Source organism: Petaurus breviceps, unplaced genomic scaffold (genome assembly GCF_028583685.1).
Source record: "Petaurus breviceps papuanus isolate PSGF00001 unplaced genomic scaffold, PetGlider_PUasm1.0 91041, whole genome shotgun sequence".
Classification (NCBI taxonomy): domain Eukaryota; kingdom Metazoa; phylum Chordata; class Mammalia; order Diprotodontia; family Petauridae; genus Petaurus; species Petaurus breviceps.
The window spans coordinates 18,424,696-18,442,274 of record NW_027187400.1 but is presented as its reverse complement, the minus strand read 5'-3'; the positions used below and the strand labels follow the sequence as shown (position 1 = coordinate 18,442,274).

General features: G+C 50.5%; 1 protein-coding gene across 2 annotated transcripts in view; it reads left to right on the top strand.

Annotated features, from left to right (window-relative positions):
• The window catches only part of PLEKHM2 (pleckstrin homology and RUN domain containing M2), a 66,589-nt gene that overhangs the window by 42,992 nt on the left and 6,018 nt on the right, over window positions 1-17,579 (top strand). The window contains exons 5-14 of one of the 2 annotated variants that reach the window (XM_069078929.1): window positions 125-212; window positions 1,626-1,812; window positions 3,511-3,570; window positions 7,255-7,483; window positions 8,891-9,721; window positions 10,153-10,222; window positions 10,640-10,730; window positions 11,506-11,570; window positions 12,110-12,198; window positions 15,204-15,336. In XM_069078929.1, the coding sequence (XP_068935030.1) occupies window positions 125-212; window positions 1,626-1,812; window positions 3,511-3,570; window positions 7,255-7,483; window positions 8,891-9,721; window positions 10,153-10,222; window positions 10,640-10,730; window positions 11,506-11,570; window positions 12,110-12,198; window positions 15,204-15,336 (1,843 nt within the window). The remainder of the gene's footprint in view (window positions 1-124; window positions 213-1,625; window positions 1,813-3,510; window positions 3,571-7,254; window positions 7,484-8,890; window positions 9,722-10,152; window positions 10,223-10,639; window positions 10,731-11,505; window positions 11,571-12,109; window positions 12,199-15,203; window positions 15,337-17,579) is intronic. The other variant, XM_069078930.1, reaches the window with a different exon arrangement.

Here is a 17,579-nt window from a genome sequence, read left to right as displayed (position 1 = left end):
GCTGGGTGGAGAGGGTGGGGAGAGGTGTCCCTCTTAGATTCATAGGGTTAAACCAGGCTGCTTTTGCCATTAAGTTGGACCAAACCCCTCTGGCACCCAACTCACCTGCCTACCTGTTTTTCAGGAATGCTCTGGTCTGCAGCCATGACCATCTGACACTCTTCCTCACCCTGGTATCTGGGTTGGAGTTCATCCGATTTGACTTGGATCTGGTGAGGACACATCCTGGGTTGTGGGCATATATGATAAAGTAAGAAATTAAAATGGGAGGGGCTGGCAGAGGTAAGCTGGTTTTCATGTTCCCTCTCCCTCCCCAATCACCCTACCATGGAGAGCTTGTGTAGACTATACTACTGGGAGGGTACCAGGGTCAGAAGGTCAGAGAGGCTTGGCATCAGAGTCAGAGAGACCTGGGTTCGAGCTCTGCCTCTGACACATTCTGATTGTGTAATCCTGGGTTAAATTTTAACCTCTCTGCCTCAGTTTCCTCACCTGTTAAATAGGGATAATATCACTGACCCTACCAGGACTACTATGAGGATTAAATGAGATGGAAACCTATGGAAAGTGCTTTGCAAACCCTTAAAGTCCTATATAAAGACTATTATTATTTTTATCTCTAAAATGAGCATAATAATAGCACCTACCTTATTAGGCTGTTGTGAAGATTCAGTGAGATAATTTATGCAAAGTACTTTGCCGAGCTTGAAAGTACAATGAAAATTTTAGCAATTATCATTAGTTATTATTAGACAAGGGGGAGAGAGCATCCTGGGCTAGAAAATGCCTCTTGGATAAAGGACTGACTCCCCCACTTGCGATGAAAGTCCTTCACCAGCTGGCCTCACCCTACCTTTCCTTCATGGAAAGGGCTACGTGGTCCCTTTCATACTCTCTGCAGTCCAGTCAGACTGGCCTGTTTGCTGATTGCCTGAATTCAGCCTCTGTCTCCCGCTGTCGGCCTTTGTTGTAGGCTGCCCTTCATGCCCGGAGTGCCTTCCTACCCTTCAGACCCTGGGCTGCCTGTCTCCTTTAGGAAGTCTTTCCACAGCCCCCTGGTTGTTACCTGTCTCTTCCCCTCAGGTTAGAGTGTCTACACCCTTCACTGTTTTACAAGTTGGATCCCTTGCCGATACAGTGGAAGCTCTTAGAAGACAGTGCCTGGTGGTCCCCAGCACCCAGCACAGTGCCTTGGCCCCCACTAGGTGTTTAATAACAGCATGTTCTGTTGGCTGGGGATTCTTTTGAGATGATAGTAACACTAAGCCTATGTAGATGTCCCACAAGGTGATTTATAGAATGTTTGGTTCTGAGGAGTCTGGTGTCCTCTGCAGGTTGAAAAGCCAAATGGCTCACCCTAGCAGAAGGTGTCAGAACCTGCCACCATGGGCCCATTCATTGGCGAGCACACTATCTGGCACATAGCAGGCACTTAACAAGTGTTTATTGATTGATTGATTTTCCCAAGGAAGAAACAGCTAGACCAGGAGAGGGGCCTCTGGGTGGGCTACAAGGGTCCAGCAGGTCAGCATCTTCCAGCCCTGCCTGTCCCCAGCTTCCTGGACAGGACCAGACTCCAGCCAATTCCAAGCCTAACGCCCTCCTGCCTCTTGCTTTATCCTCAGGATGCTCCGTATTTAGATCTGGCTCCCTACATGCCGGATTACTATAAGCCTCAATATCTGTTGGACTTTGAAGACCGCCTGCCTAGTTCAGTCCATGGCTCGGACAGCCTCTCTCTCAACTCCTTCAACTCAGTCACCTCCACTAACCTGGAATGGGATGACAGCGCCATTGCACCGTCTAGTGAGGGTCAGTGATGTGGCCAGCCGTGGGAAGGAGGCAGGGTTCTGCCATAAAACTGGACTCCTCTGGAAGCAGCGTGGGCATGGGGGCATCTGTCTTGGCTCGCTGTGGTGATCTGGCTAACAATCTGGTAGTCTGCGTCCAGTTGGGGCCAAGAGTCTGATGTTCTCTCACTCAAGAGGCCCTGTGGAAGCCAAAGGAACATGTTGTGATTTGGGAGATTTGGGAGGAGGGTTGAGTATACCTGGATGGGAACAGTTTCATGCCTCTAGGTCTGTGGGGTTGCTGTTTGTGGTTAAGAGGGGACTGCAGGGGCCTGAGTCCATGGGAATCTTGCCTGGTGGATTCCCATCATAGGGATGACCCCACTTTGTCCCAGGAAAGTTGTCTCATGTTGGCTGGGAAGTTATGAAACCCTTTCTTGGAAGGGACTGAACCAGGAAGGCTGAGGGCTTCAGAAAAATCTATCCACCTGTGAAAATTATAAGCCCACTCAGTTTCTCTTAATCTTCCTTGTGCTGACTTCATATGTATAATGGGTATCATATTTCTTGCCTTCTCAATGGATGGGAGAGGGGTTGGAGAGAGGGAGAGAATTTGAAATAAAAATTATTTAAATATATTTTTTAAAAAGCAAAACTTCCTCATGCTGACCAGGGAGACTGGTTGCCAGGGTTGTGGGTGGTTTTTTTTTTCTTTTTGATGAAAAAAATTTTTACTTTCCTACAACCTGACTCCTTTCAGACCCTGGTGTTTCTTATTCATTTACAAAAGTGACCTGCTGGCATTGCCACCTACCCAACTTCATACCAGGGAACCTAGTCCTCCCTGGTAACCTCATCCAACTCCAGGTCCAGAGGGAGGGGTTCAGAATGAGTTCAGTCCCTGAGAACAGCCCTGGCATGGAAGCCTCCTCTCTCTGCTAACTGTGTGAGCCACGAGGAAATAGCCAAATCTTCTTAGGTAGATTCAGTGGGCAATGGGGAAATATAATTTGCTAGAAAGGAGACAGAGGGATGGGTCCTAAAGCCAACCCCAAAGGGAAATCTGCAGAAGGTACCAGGATCACTCCCATTGTGGCAGGGGCCTCAAGAGAAGGCAAAAGATGGAGGAAGCATACTGTTGTTATTTATAATCCAAGGACCTGGATTTGAATCCTGGCTTTACCTCCCTTACTACCTGAGCAAATGACCTTGGGCACTTCTCTGGGTCTCAGTTTCCCCATATGCAAAAAGAGGCAGTTATATTCAATAATCTCTAAGGTTCTTCCCAAATCTAAGTCTGGTCCTGTAAATTATGGACCCAAGTATAAATAGTTCTGACTTAGGTAATTTTCTGCCAAGTGGTACTCATTTTATATTTTGTTTTTATGTATGTATGTTAATTTTATATTTTGTTTGTGTGTGTGTGTGAATATATGTGTGTATCTGTGTTTGACTTTTTTTTTTTTTAAAACCCTATAGGTCTTTCTGATGTTTCCCAGGCTGATTATGCCAGTTACTGGGTCTACGAAATAGCTAACTTGTCACCATGCTGGGGTTGCCAGCAAATTGTTTTTAAATGTCTGGTTGAAATGTAGAAAGTTAAATTTTTTTTCTCTCTCATGTTTTCTCCCCACATTCCTCTTCCCCTTGACCTGCTCCTCCCCCTCCTGTTCCAATGGCCTGTGTTTCTAATCCTCAGTTTTGTCCCTCATTTTTATAGATTATGATTTTGGAGATGTGTTTCCAGCAGTACCGTCTGTACCCAGCACAGACTGGGAAGGTGGGGATATAGCCCGCTGCTAGCCTGTTTTTGTGGATGCACCTATTCCTTGGCAAGCTTGCTGCATGTTCTGAAATCAGTTCATTAACAGTGATGATAACAAACCAAAAATTGACCTTCTGATCCCGATGGAATTCTGTAGGCGAACCTTAGCCTCTTGGCGTAGTTGTGCCTTCTGCCTTTCCAGGCAGAGTTAGAGACTCGTTGGTAGACTTGTTGGCATTTTGTTTGCCTTTACAGGAATGTCTACTAGGAATTGTTCAGTGAATGCATTTTAAGGGCCAGGTTGCCCATTTAATTTACTTGCCTGACTCATGTGTGACAGGAAGCACCTCTCCTAGTCAGTCACCTACAATTTATAATTCCATAGTGCAATCCCTTTAGAGGTGCCATCTGGAAGACTCATCAAGTCAAATGATCCAAAAGCTCTTTCTCAGAATGAGTCGCTTTCCTTTGGGTGGCTAAAGACCTACTGTCACTTATGGTCAGAGGAGCAGGTGAAATCTAACTGAATGATGGTCTTAGGGTCATTGGAACCCCTTGGGGGAAGTGCTGAGGGCTTTTACTAATGATAAACTAGTTTGGGGCATCCCCTAAAAGAGGTTCAGGAAATCTGTCAGCCTATGGACTAGTCATGTCTTGTTCCCACCTTGGCTATTTGGCACCTAATACAGCATTAAATATGGTACTAATCCCAGGGGTCACACTTTGCCCATTGCTTATGTAGAATAGGACTGTTTGCCAGATTTCTGTGATTACTAAGAGCAAAAGATCTTATTAGTTTTATTAGCTCTCAAGATACCTAATACTTCCTCCTTGGCCATTGATCTTCCTTTACAAAAATGCATTTAATCTCAAGATTCAGGAGGTTGGCCATAACCATAGATTAGCCATAACCTAGCTTCACAGTGGAGGTATACTGACTGCCTTATCCTATGTAGAAGCTAATGGGGAGAACATTGGAGTTGGAGGCAGAGGACCTGGATTTGATTCTTAACTCTGCTCTTAACTAGCTAAGTGCCCTCTGACAAGTGATCCTCCATGCCTTTGCTGTGCCCCCTCCTGTCCTGGCCTCACTTAACATTTTACATTTTACACCTCTCTGGTGTAAAAGGAGAGGACTGGACCAGATAATCTCTACGATCATATTAAGCTCAAAAAGCCCATGACTGTGTGGAGCTTTCAGCCACTGTGTAGATCAGGCTCACTATTATCACTAAGTCTTCTTTCATAGTGAAGGCTATAAATCTGAAACGTTTACCTACCACTAGGACCATAGTTTACCAGATGATGGGTCTCATGCGTTTTTCCTACATAGCCCAAGCTAGAAGTATCTAAGCTCTATTGAGGAGAAATAATACAGTACTGATCCAACTAGATGGTCTCCTGCAACTGAAAACATTCATTAGTGACATTCCCCAAACCCATGTTTGTGTTAAAATTGACTTTTGACATCCAGAATTCCATCACGGTAGCTTTGATTTTTCTTGATCAGCTCTTCTCCAGGCACACACAATGTGCATTGATTTTTTGTTTGTTTGTTTTTTTCCCCTCATCAATCTAACAACTAACCACAACTTCAAATCAAACTCCCTCTGGCCTGTTGCAGTCATTTGGTGAATGGGGCTTGGTCTTGCTCTGCAGTACCTCAGAGCTTTCAGTTGCCCAAGAACTAACAGTACTCATGGCATTGATTGTTACTTCTAGGGGTGGGCCCCTAGGGTTAGCTAGCTTCTCCCACTTATATTCTCAAATTTCTTAAGTGCCAAAAGCATTCCCAAGAGAAACCCTAGGGGTACACTTTGCCAGTTATTAAGACCCTATTTGGTGGCAGAGGGTTAGCTTTGGGACTTCAACTGGATGATCACCTTCCTGGGTTTCTCTTTATAAGGGCAGCTTTAGTCCCTCTGCTTATGGTATCAGTGATTTGACTGGACACGCTTTCAGTGGTCCCTGGCTTGCAGAGCTGGTGGGTTTCTGGGACCAGCATTCTTCCTCTGGCCAGCATTAGCACCCAGGATGTTCCGTGGTCACCCCACTGGTGATTATCTTGGGAGATGAGTGAACATGGGTTATCACCTTGCTAGTTGCATACATTGAGGGGAATGATGTGCATTCAGGAGAGAACAAATGGACCATAGAGACCCAGAGGACATATAGTAGAGGGGAAAGAGGACTTGGGTTCGAGTTACTACCTTTATGATCTCAGTCAAATCTCCTGGCCTTGAATTTTTTCATCTATTAAATGAATTAGTTGGGCTAGATTGATCTCTTAAGATTCCTCCCTGTGTTTGAGAGTCTGGTCCCAAGGGTATCTGAGCCCCTGTGTCAACCAACCCATAATGTTTCTAGTTGTCATCTCACCAAAGCAGCAAGGTAAAGGTCATTGCTCCAAGGCAACTGGAGACTAGCACTCAGCCCTTTCCCTTCCCCTGATGTTGAAAGAAAATCTGCTGTCTTCAGCAGGCAGCTGCCCTGTTGTTTTTGAGGAAACTAAAATGTTGATAGTGAGATGGGCCCTTCCAGATGGTTCTGGGGGAAGAGGGCCTGAGGCCCCATTTACTCAGGGCTGATAATGGGCAGGGAGATGTGCATGAGCTGGGAAATGTAGCGTGATGTCCTGTGTCCCTCACCCCATTAACCCTTGCCCGGGCTGCTTCGATTCTTGTCTCCATCTTCACCAGGGGAATGCTCTGTTAATAGGCTTTTCTCCATGGTTCTCCACCCCATCCCGCCCCCCAGTTTACCCCCAAGTACTGAGGGCACAATGGGGATTAAATCGCCTCCTTTCTGAAGTGGCGTCTCCCTGGCCTCTTTATTGAAGGTGGAACGAGGTCAAGGATTAGCAGGGAAAGAATAAGGCTCAGGTCTGGGGGACCTCTTTGGTGTACAGGATCAGAAGTTGCCTGGGGTCTGGGGGCAGCCTTGAGTGCTTCTCTCCTACATTCTTCATCTCTCTTACCCTCACTCCCCTGTCCCTTCATCCCGTCCCTGGTCCTCCCAGCCCCCCTGCCCACCTCCCACCCTGCTTGGCTGCTCACCCTCGGGGCCCATCTTCCTCCCACTTTCTGCACCTTGTCCTCCTCTCTTTATTCCATATTTTCCTATCCTCCATCTCTGTTCTTCATCCCACTCCCCGTTGCTGCTCCTCCCCCTCTCTGTGTCCCTCCTCCTAAGACTTCTGTCTCCCTGCCCTGGCACCTCCCCCTTCCTCCTGCACACCTCTTCAGGTGCCTCCCCCAGGACCTTCTGTAACACCCTGGACTGTTCTTCTTCATTAAGATTGGGCCAAAGTGGCTGCTGACCATTGGGTAGACCTGGCGATCAGAGTAGCCCTCTGAATAGATGATAAGTCCTGCGTCCCCTGCCTTCAGGGGCAAAGGGGACTTTGGAGGGAAAAAGAAATGAGTTAAGCATCTCACCCCTGCATCTCTCCAGGCAGCTTAGTGAGGCTGGGAGGAAACTTCCCAGCTCCACCTCTGATATGACCTTGGGCAGGTCGTTCTTAGTAGTTGTAGAGATTCCAGGCCATGTCACAGGTCCTTCCAAGTTGCCCTTAGAACCTCAGGCCCATCTCCTGCTTATGACAGATTCTCTTGCCTCCCTTCCTGAGGTCAGGCGCACCCCAGGTCCCCGGTGGCAGTGTCTGATGGGCGGCTTTTCCCGCTCTCTTCTTCGTCTCAGATGGAGACCTCACGGACACCGTCAGCTGCCCCCGCTCGACCGCCTCCGACCTGACCAGTGGCAAGGCCTCCACGAAGAGCCCCACGCCACGCTACAACCCCTTCAATGAGGACCGGGTGGAGGGGGTGTCCTCCTCCGATACCACCCCTGTGCACACCAGCTCTCAGGAGAAGGGGGAGACCAGGGCCCTGGACCTACAAGAGGCTAGCACAGAGCTGGAGGTGATCAGGTCAGCGGGGAAAGGGCCCCCCCCACAGGGCTCTTGGGGAAGCAGCTCCCAGTTAGGAACCCTGCTGTGCCAGGAACAAGCAGCTGCCAGGCTCTCCCTGGGGATCTGGCCTGCACTCAGCCTGGGCCTTGCCATCCAGTTGGACTCTTAGAACATTATCATTTTTCCAGCACTTTCCCAGAGGGTGAGCAGGTTTTTTCTTTGGAGAGCTTAGAAAATAACCAATATATTTGTGGAACAAGGGGAGAAAGCAGCCATGGCCAGAATTCAAGTACCACAGCTGAGTAGGGGGTGGAGGGGGGCAATTATCCTGCCCTCACCCAGATATTTCTGAGTCACTATAACACGTAACAATATAACATAAAATACAGCATAGCATGATGTATGACATCATGTTGCATTATATTATACCATTTTATATTATAATGATTCTAACAATAACTAGCATTTAGAGAGAGCTTTCAAAACTTCTCCAAATGCTTTGAATATATTAGCTTATATGATTCTCTTAAACACCTTCTGAGATAATACATTCTACAGGTATTATCATGACCCCCATTTTACAGATAAGGAGACTGAGACTATTAAGTGTCAGAGGCAGGATTTCAGTCAGATCTTCCTGACTCCCAAGTCCAGCACATCATTCACTAATGATGATGATAATAGCTACCGTTTGTATAGGGCTTTAAAGTTTTTTTTTTTTAAGATAGATGTTACATGGAGTATCTTGTTTGAACCTCCAAACAACCCTGTGGAGGTGGGTGCTGTTATTATCCCCATTTTACAAATGAAGATACTGGGGCAGCAGAGCTTAAGTGACTTTCCCAGGGCCACACAGCCAGTAGGTGCCTGAGGGTTGAATTTGAATTCAGGACTTCTCAATTCCAACTTCCAGGGCACTCTGTATTACACCTTCTAGCCATTGCTAGTTACCACAAGGGTGTGACAGGGCACTGGACTTGGGAAGGGGGATGGGGGAAAGTGAGGAACACCTGTGTCTGAATCCCACCTCTGATGCTAGCTGTGTGACCCCCTGCCAGCCTCAGTTTCCTCGTCTGTAGAATGAGGGGCTTGGACTCTATAGCCTCTAAGTCTCCTTCTAGTTCTAGAATCTAGACTCCTGTGAATCATTAGATGTTCCAAGGGATATAGTGCCCACTTGGACACTCCTGACATTCTGGGGTTAGAACTAGCGACACCGTCCTCACTCTTGGCTGTGGCAGGCAGAGGCCAGGCATGTTCTTCCATTTCTGCTGGCCCTCCTGCAGGGTTCCCATGATTGCCATCACGCTTGATGCCCCCCTGCCCTCCTGCTTTAGCTTGTTGTGCCCAGGAAAGTACAGGCTTTGGGTCTTTGGGCTCCTGGAGCTTGGGTCAGCATCCATCCCTGTAAATTTCTGGTCTCAGGGTCACCAAGAAGAAGAAAACAGGCAAGAAGAAAAAGGCCAGATCAGAAGAAGAGTCCAGCCCCCTCCACCCTACCATGGCCCACCCGAAAGGCACCAAGCAAGGGAGTGGAGACAGCTTTGTTAATGGCCCCGAGCCCAGAGCGGACCCTTCTAGCACTGCCCCAACTTCTCCCCAGGAGGAGGGCGGGGGCCCAGGCAGCACGGCGGAAAGCAGTGACCGTTCTGAACTGAGCCAGATGGGCCTGCGCATTCCTGAGATGAAGGACACATCCATGGAAAGCGTGGGCCAGCCCCTGAGCAAGGTCATCGACCAGCTCAACGGGCAGCTGGACCCCAGTGGCTGGCCCTCCCATGTTGAACTGGCAGACCAGTCCTTTCGGACCGGCTCTCCCGGGGATACCCCGGAAAGGCCACCATTTTGCAACTTTAGCGAAGGGATTCCGGCCCCAATGGACTTCTACCGCTTTACCGTTGAGAGTCCAAATGCTGTTACATCAGGTAGTGGCAACCATGACCTTGCAGGGCCTAGCCAACCGTTACATGTTCCTAGTAGCACTGAGACTACTGGCCAAGAAGAAGGAGGAAGAGAAGGAAGACGAGAAAAAGCCGAACAAACATCTGCGCCTGTAGAAGACCCCCAGAAAGAAGCCTTGAGCACACCCTTAGAACCTATATCAGGCAGAGAATGTCCTGCTTCCGAGCTGGAGCCTGAAACCCCAGCGACCATCAAGAGAGACCAGCCCAGCCCGGGTGTGAGCAGCGCAGAGGACTCCGGAGTGGACGAGGGCCAGGGGAGCCCTCTGGAGATAAGCCACCCGTCCGAGTTCAGGTGAGGACACGGTTTCCACCCGCCCAGCTCCTGGAGAGAGGTACCCTGACCTATTGCAGGGGGAGGGCATGGAGAGCAAGGAGGCACTGGTGTTTTAGGCCAAGAAAACGGAAACGTCCTACCTCCCTCCAAGGAGGCCCAGTCTAGGCTCCAGGCAGGGGGATTTGGAGCTCCGCTAGGCTTTGGCTGTTGGCAGTAGATAGTGTTTGACTCAGCAGACCCCACCGTAAAAGAGCACCCTGAGATTCTCCCGCTGGAATTCTTTTTTTCCTTCTGCATCCCCGAGGAGTGTTTGGGTTGGAGTGTGACTTATTCCCAGAGGGCGAGGCAGCGCGGACCCTCGGGCCCTCCCGCCACAGCATGCACCCACCGCTGTGCCCACCCGCTGGCCCGGCCTGACCCCTCCTCTCCCCTCTCCCTGGCCCTCACAGAGTCGACAACAACCATTTACTCCTGTTGATGATTCACGTCTTTCGGGAGAACGAAGAGCAGCTCTTCAGGGTGAGTCCCAGGCCTAGGGAGGGGCAGGGGTGCAAGGGCCAGGACGCCGCTGGAGCCGGAGAGGCACGAGTTAGCCCCTCCTGCTCACGCACTCCCCAGCTCCTCGTGGAGGTAGCGTGCCAGGAAGGGTGGTTGGGGTTCATCCGGGCCCTGACCCAGCTTTGGACTCTGGGTAGCAAGAGTCTAGAAGTATTGCTGGAACCTCGCAGATCCCAGGGAACCTCCTTGCTTTTTGTCTAGACTTTTCTCTGATGTATTCTCCCTAAATTGCTTTTAACCACTTGGGACTTATTTCTGCCTGGCTTGTAGTGGGGGTGTGGGGTGGGGTTGAAATGTGTCATTAGTACGGATGCTGGGACAGACTGAAAGCCCCTGGTTTCTAACAGGCAGGGGCCTTCTCTCCCTTTGGCCACCCAGATGATCCGCATGAGCACAGGACACATGGAAGGAAACCTCCAGCTCCTGTACGTGCTGTTGACCGACTGTTACATCTACCTGCTCCGAAAAGGTAGCTGTGACTTGGCTTGTCTGCTAAACGCTGTGGGGGAGGCTCGATGTCCCATCACTCCCCTTTATGACTTCTAAGGTTCTAGTTCTGGGCCACCATTCACTCCCCCACCTCTGCCTTTGCCCAGGCTGTGCCCTGGCCTGGAAGGCCATCCTTTCTCACCTCTGCCCCTCAGAATTCCTAACTCCCTTTAAGATCCAAGGGCCACCTTCCACAGGAGGTCTTTGCTTGTATCCCCAGTTGTAAGTGTGCCCCCGCCTTCCCTCCCTCCATAACTGTACCCATTCATACATGTTGCTTCCTCTCTGGTAGAATGTAAGCTCCTTGGGGGCAGGGACCATTTCATTTTTGTCTTTGTCTCTCCAAGCTATTACAATGCCTGGGACTCAGTCTAAATGCTTGACAATTAGATTGAATTGCACTAGATTTGAGTTAGGCTGAATTGAATTTTGATGCCTGTGCCTAGGCTGGGGCAGATGCTGAGGCCCCTGAACCTCCCCCTTCCTCCTGGGGTGGCCGAGTCTGATGCATGGGAGGAAGCAGACAGAACCACAGCCCTGGCTCCCTAGAGGGGCATACTCCAAGACTCCCCCAAAGACTCTTGGGAGAATCTGGTGACCAGTCCTTCCAATCCACCTACTCTTGACCCTTCCCAGGCAGCAGGGGAGGGAACCAACCCTTGCTGAGGAGGGGACCAGGTGACAGCAGAAGTTTGGTGGGAGGCCAGGGGATGGGGTTGCTACTTTGGGAAACAAACCCCCAGATTCTCTGTTAGGGGCCACGGAGAAGCCATACCTGGTAGAAGAGGCCGTCTCCTACAATGAACTGGACTATATCTCGGTGAGTTCATGCCATCCAGGGGCACAGGGCAGGTGACCCCAGGTCTCTTTCAGGGCTGCTTTCTGGACTCGTTACTCCCCTTGTTAACTCTCATGGCAGGGGATGTCCCTCAGCCCAGGTTATCACTGCATGAGCCAGCCTGTTGTCCCATCAGGGCAGTCTTTGAGGAGGGCGGGGTACAGGGCATTTACTGCCACCATCCCCACCCTCGGCTGTTGGAGGTCAAGGTCAGAAGGTTGATTCACATGCTTTGGCAGCAGCATTCAGAGACTTTGCCAGATCTAGCAGCACATAAGCTTCCGGGGCCTGGTATGAGTCACAGGAAATGAGACCAAAAGGTCCCTTCACTCTGTTTGCTGCAACCCCTGATACCCAGAGACTTTCTTCTCAGAACCAGGCTCCCTTCAGAGCATGGGATCTTCCCCTGTATCCTTAGCAGTCCCTGCCCTGTGTCCCGGGTCAGCTGCCAGAATCCTGCATTTGTATGGATACACAGGCTCATGCGACCATGCATGGGCCATGTGTGGTGTTCCCCCTAGGTTGGCCTGGATCAGCAGACAGTGAGGCTGGTTTGCACCAACAGAAGGAAGCAGTTTCTTCTCGACACAGCTGACGTGACCCTGGCTGAGTAAGATTCACACCCTACCCCTTGGAGTGCCATCCAGTCTAACCTCTTTAGTTATCGGTTAGGGAAACTGAGGCTCAGAAAGGAGAAAAATTTACACTAGGTCACGGTGCGAATTAGCATCAGAATCAGGACTTGAGCCTGGGTCTCCAGTGTTCCGTCCATCACATCCTAATGCCCTTATAGTCTGGTAGGCAACAGTATTGACTGAGCATTGGCCATCTGAGAGGCCAAAGCAGAGCTGAAGGTCTAGGACTCAGTCATCAGTCCCGGGAGGATTTGCAACCCAGCTATGGAGACTGGTCAGCACATGGACTTCAGCCCCAAGCAATGGCACTTGCCCTGGCTCCTCTTCTCTCTCTGTGCCCCTGCTCTTAGCAATCTCCTTAGCCCCCATGGGTCTAAGTATCACCTCTGTGCAGATGACCCTGAGATCTCGCTACCCTGACCGAGTCTGTCTTGGTCTCCAGGCTGTCAGCAGCAGCTGCCTTTGGAACATCTCCAGATGGATGTTTCTTAGTCATCTCAGACTCACTCCGTTCAAAGCGGAGCTCGTTATCCTTGCCCCCAAACCCTGGCTCTCTTCCACATTTCCCTGTCTCTGTTGAAGACGCCATCATCTTTCCAGTTCCCCAACTTGACAAACTCCATGCTCCTTCATCTGTCCCCCTTCCTCAGCCCCCATAGCCAAGCACCTGGTCAATAAACATTGATGGGTGGCTAGGTGGCACAGTGAGTAGGCCACCAGTCCTGGAGTCAGGAGGACCTGAGTTCAAATCTGGCCTCAGACACATAACACAAAAAAACTAGCTATGTGACCTTGGGCAAGTCACTTAACCCCAACTGCCCCTCCAAAAACGCAAAAAAAAAGAATGGCAAGTTATCAAAAAATTTGGGGCGGCTAGGTGGCGCAGTGAGTAAAGCGCTGGCCCTGGAGTCAGGAGGACCCGAGTTCAGTTCCACCCTCAGACACTTAACACCCATACCAAAAAACTAGCCATGTAACCTTGGGCAAGTTACTTAACCTCAAGTGCCCTCCAAAAGGCAAAAAAAAAAAAAAGCATTTATGAAGGGCCTACTGTGTGCCAAGCACTGTGCCAAATAAATACTGGGGATACAGAAAGAGACAAAAGACAGTCCCTGCCCTGAAGGAGCTCACAACCTAATGGGGGAGACAGCACGCAAATAAATAATGTACAAATAAGCTACATGCAGGATGAATGGAAAGGAAGGAAGAGAGGGAAGGGACTGGGATTAAGAGGATTTGCAAAGTGTTTCCTATAGATAACGGGATTTTAGCTGGGACTTGGAGGGATCCAGGGAAGCTGGTAGGCAGAGATGAGAGGGGAGGCATGGCAGGCATGGGGGAAAGCCAGGGAAAAGGCCAGGATTTGGGAGATAGAGGCTCTTGTTGGAGGAACAATCAAGAGGCCATTGGTCATTGTATCACTTGTGTGTGTGTGTGTGTGTCTGATAGAGAAAGAAAGGAGGAAAAGAGAGGGAGAGGAGGAGGAAAGAGAGAAGGAAGGAGAGGGAGAGGGGGAAGAAGGGGAGAGAGGGGAAGAGAAGGAAAGAGAAAAAGAGAAAGAGAGAAAGAAGGAGAGGGAGAGGGGGAAGAAGGGGAGAGAAGGGAAAAGGAGAGAGAGCATGGGGAATAGTATAAGGTATAAGAAGACTGAAGGGGAGATGGTAGGATTATAAAAGACCTTGAATGCCAAGTAGAGGATTTAACATTTGATCATTTGCCAAATTTTATCAATTCTTCCCTCTATGACACATTTCACTTCCAGCCCCCTCTTTCCACTCACACGGTTAAGAACCTAATTTCAGCCCTTAGGAACCTTCCATGGCTCCCTATTGCTTCTAGTCAGGCGTTGGTCTCCCTTTCTGGGCTTTTTCATCTTATCTCCTTTCAAGCACTTTCCATTCGAGCCAGAGTGGTCTACCTGTTTCCTGAGCTAGGCATTTCATCTCCCATCTCCACACCTTTGCCCTGGCTGTCCCTCATGCCTGACATGCCCTTCCTCCTCACCTCGACCTCTTCAAAGTCCCTCAGGGAACAGCTCATGGTCCATGTCCATGGACAAACCTTCCCCATACCCCTGAAGCCTCCTGATGGTCTCTCGCTTCTCACACAATTGTGTACATACTTGATGGTCCATGTTATGTCCCCCACTCCCACCCCCCATATGAGTTCCTTGACAGTGGAGACTGTTTTGTCTTGGACTCCACCCTCCACCCCCCACCCCACCCCATACCTAGCACAGTTCTTGGCACTTAGGTGCCTAATAATGCTGCTTGGGTTGGGTTAGCCAGAGACTGCATTTGGAATTAGAAGAGCTGGGTTCGAAATCTGGCTTTCCCACTCACCACCTGCGTGACCTTGGGGAAATTAAAATGCTCTCTGGGCCTCAGTTTCCTCATCTGTCAAAAATGATCCCTTCTAGCTGTAGGGCCATGCTCTATGACTCACTGCTTAGCTCTGGGGTGGAGATGAGGGGAGGGAGAGGAGGAAGGGACAGATCTAAGGAACAAGAAGACGGGTTGTGCCCTGGAGGAGTTTCTGGTTGATGGGACAGGCGGTGTGGGGCAGTGGAGGCAGGGGTCCTGGGTTCAAACCCTGCCTTTGCCACTTACTATCTGAGTGACTTGGGGCAAGCCACTTAAATGCTTCCTGCCTCAGTTTCCCCATCTGTAAAATGGGGATAATAACAGTCCCTACTAGCTTCCCAGCATTGTTGTGAGGATCAAACAAGATGATAACTGTGAAGCGCTTAGCAAGGTGCCTGAAAGAAAGAAAAAAAGAAAGAAAGACTAGGTGCTTAATAAATGCTCATTTCCTTTTTTCCTCACCTTGGATCCCAAGGCCAGCTGAAGAGCTGAGTCTCCATCACAGATCTGAGAGGATGCTGGGAGGAGAGCCGGGACTCCCTCCCCCACCCCAGCCCTGCTCCTGGAGGGTCTCTCCACCCACCCCTCTCATTACACCCGTTTCCCTCCTTCTGCAGGTTTTTCTTGGTCTCTCTCAAGTCAGCGATGATCAAAGGCTGCCGGGAGCCTCCCTATCCCAGCATCCTGACCGACGCCACCATGGAGAAGCTGGCACTCGCCAAGTTTGTGGCCCAGGAATCGAAATGTGAGGTAGAGTCCGGGATAGCGTGGTGGGTGGGTGGGACACAGGAGAGGAAGGGGCTGGCTGGTGGAGCCGGGAAGCAGGGCTGTTCTGGGCAGGCCGCCTGCCATCTACCTCTGCAGAGCCAGGTGGGGGGATGTGCACAGGAGTCCCCGACAGTGCGAGGGGTACAGGTCCTCCCAGCTGGCTAAGCTGTTTTAGTTCCTTCTGTGCTACCAGATGTGCTCCCTGGGGCCCCGGGAACAGAGGTGTACTAACAAGCGCAGGCCACCCTGCTAGGGATTTCTGACCACATCGCTTTGCTGCTCAAGAACCTTCAATAACTCCCATTTGCCTCTAGGATAAAATAAAAACCCATCTGGGTTCCGGGTCTCTCTTTCTGGTCTCATTTCACATTATTTCCTTTCAAAAACAAAATGGTTCCTGACCTCCAAAAACCTGTATTCTGGTGGGAGCAGTAACACATATGGAAGTAGATTCTTAATCTACACAAAGGCAGTGAATTTCTAAGAGGCAGGACCAGAAGAAAATCCTTGGTGCTTGGGCTGAGTTTGAAGGAGGCCAGAGGTTCTGAGCAAGGTGAGGAGGGAGGGCACTCCAGGCCTGGCTGGGGAACGGTCTGTCCCATGGCCTGGGAAGAGAAGACCAAATGCCAAGAGCAGAGATGGACAAGGAGGTCAGTTTGGTGGGAGAGGACGGTGTCCAGGGGAAGGATGTGGAATGAGGCTGGAAAGGAAGCCTTTAACCAGCCAGCAGGGAACCTTGAGGGGACGGGGAGCCTCAGGAGTTTGAGGATGGGGGAGCGGCTTGGTCCCGCCCCAGCTTCTAGGGGCGAGGGAGGCATTCAGTTCAACAAGCTTTAATTAACCAGTCATCCAAGGCCTACCATGGTATATGCAAACCTCTGTACTTGGTCCTGGGGACTGAAAGGTGAAACATCCCTAACCTTGAGAGATTTCTCAACTCCTGCAGGTGGGAGAAAACAGGTAACTCTGATACGAGGTCTCTCCCTGTACTTGGAGTTGGGGGATATGGGTTTGAGTCCTTCCCACCTGGGTGGCCTGAGGGATGTCCCACAGTCCTCTGGGCTTTTTCTCCAAAACCAGAGGACTGGGTCTGGTGTTCCAGGGTCTCTGATCCTGTGATTGACCTTCAGGAAATGTCAGGAAGGAGAGCTCTGATCATTTTTAGCTGAGAAGATCAGGGGAGACTTCCTAGAGGAGGCAACCCCTGAACTGGGTGTTGAAAGACAGAGGGATCCAGCCAGCAGAGAGGTAGGGGTGGGCAGGGCATGGAGTCAGGGGTCGGGAGGCCTGAGTCTGGGAAGAAGCTGGAGGGGAGGCTTATATGAAAGAAGCCTAAAAGCAGGCTTGGAACCAGGCCACTGAGAGCATCCAGTGTTGGTCTGAGCAGCTTTAACTCACCTAAAGGCCACAGGGAGCCCCTGGAGGTACTGAAGGGAGGAGCCCAGGGGCTGCAACTGGAGGGAACTCCCCAGTGAGGAAGCTCTCCACCAGTGTGGGTTAGCAGCTCCTCTGAGAGTTACAGGACTGCGGCAGATGGACTGGCTCAGAGAGAGGCAGGGAGGACGATTGCAGTGGTCACCCAGCGGTGACGAGGGTCCGAGCTGGGCTGGCCGCTGGGGGCTGGGGAGATGGCCTTCAAGGAGAGAGGCCGGGGGAGGGGAGGGCAACAAGGGGCACCCGGAATGCTGGGCCTTTGGCTCTTTTCCCCCACCAGACCATAAGTTCCTTGAGGACAGCAGGCACTGGATAATGGTAATGATGAAAATAATGGACATGAGGATAAGCAGCAACAAACCAGCATTTATATAGTGCTCACTGTGCCAGGTGCCTGGTTGGGGCCTTTCCCAACCGCCCTGGGAGGTGGGAGCTCTGATCATCTCCATTTTACAGTTGAGAAAACTGAGGCAGGCAGGTGAAGAGGCTGGGCCTGGATTTGAACCCAGCTTCTCTGACTTCAGGTCCAGTGCTCTGTGTACTGTGGCGCCCCTCGCTGCTGGTTTTATCCAAACCTTGTATCTTCCCCAGTGGCCACCTCAGTGCCCTGCGACCTTCCCTTTCCCTCCCTTCATATCCTCAGTACTTAACACCAATGCCCGATACACAGTAGGCATTTACTTAGTGCTGGTCAGCTCTCTGCACACAGTGGGAATAGTAATAAATATTGGCTAATCTGCAGCTGTCCCATGGCCTGCCTCTCTCTCTCTCTCTCTCTCTCTCTCTCTCTC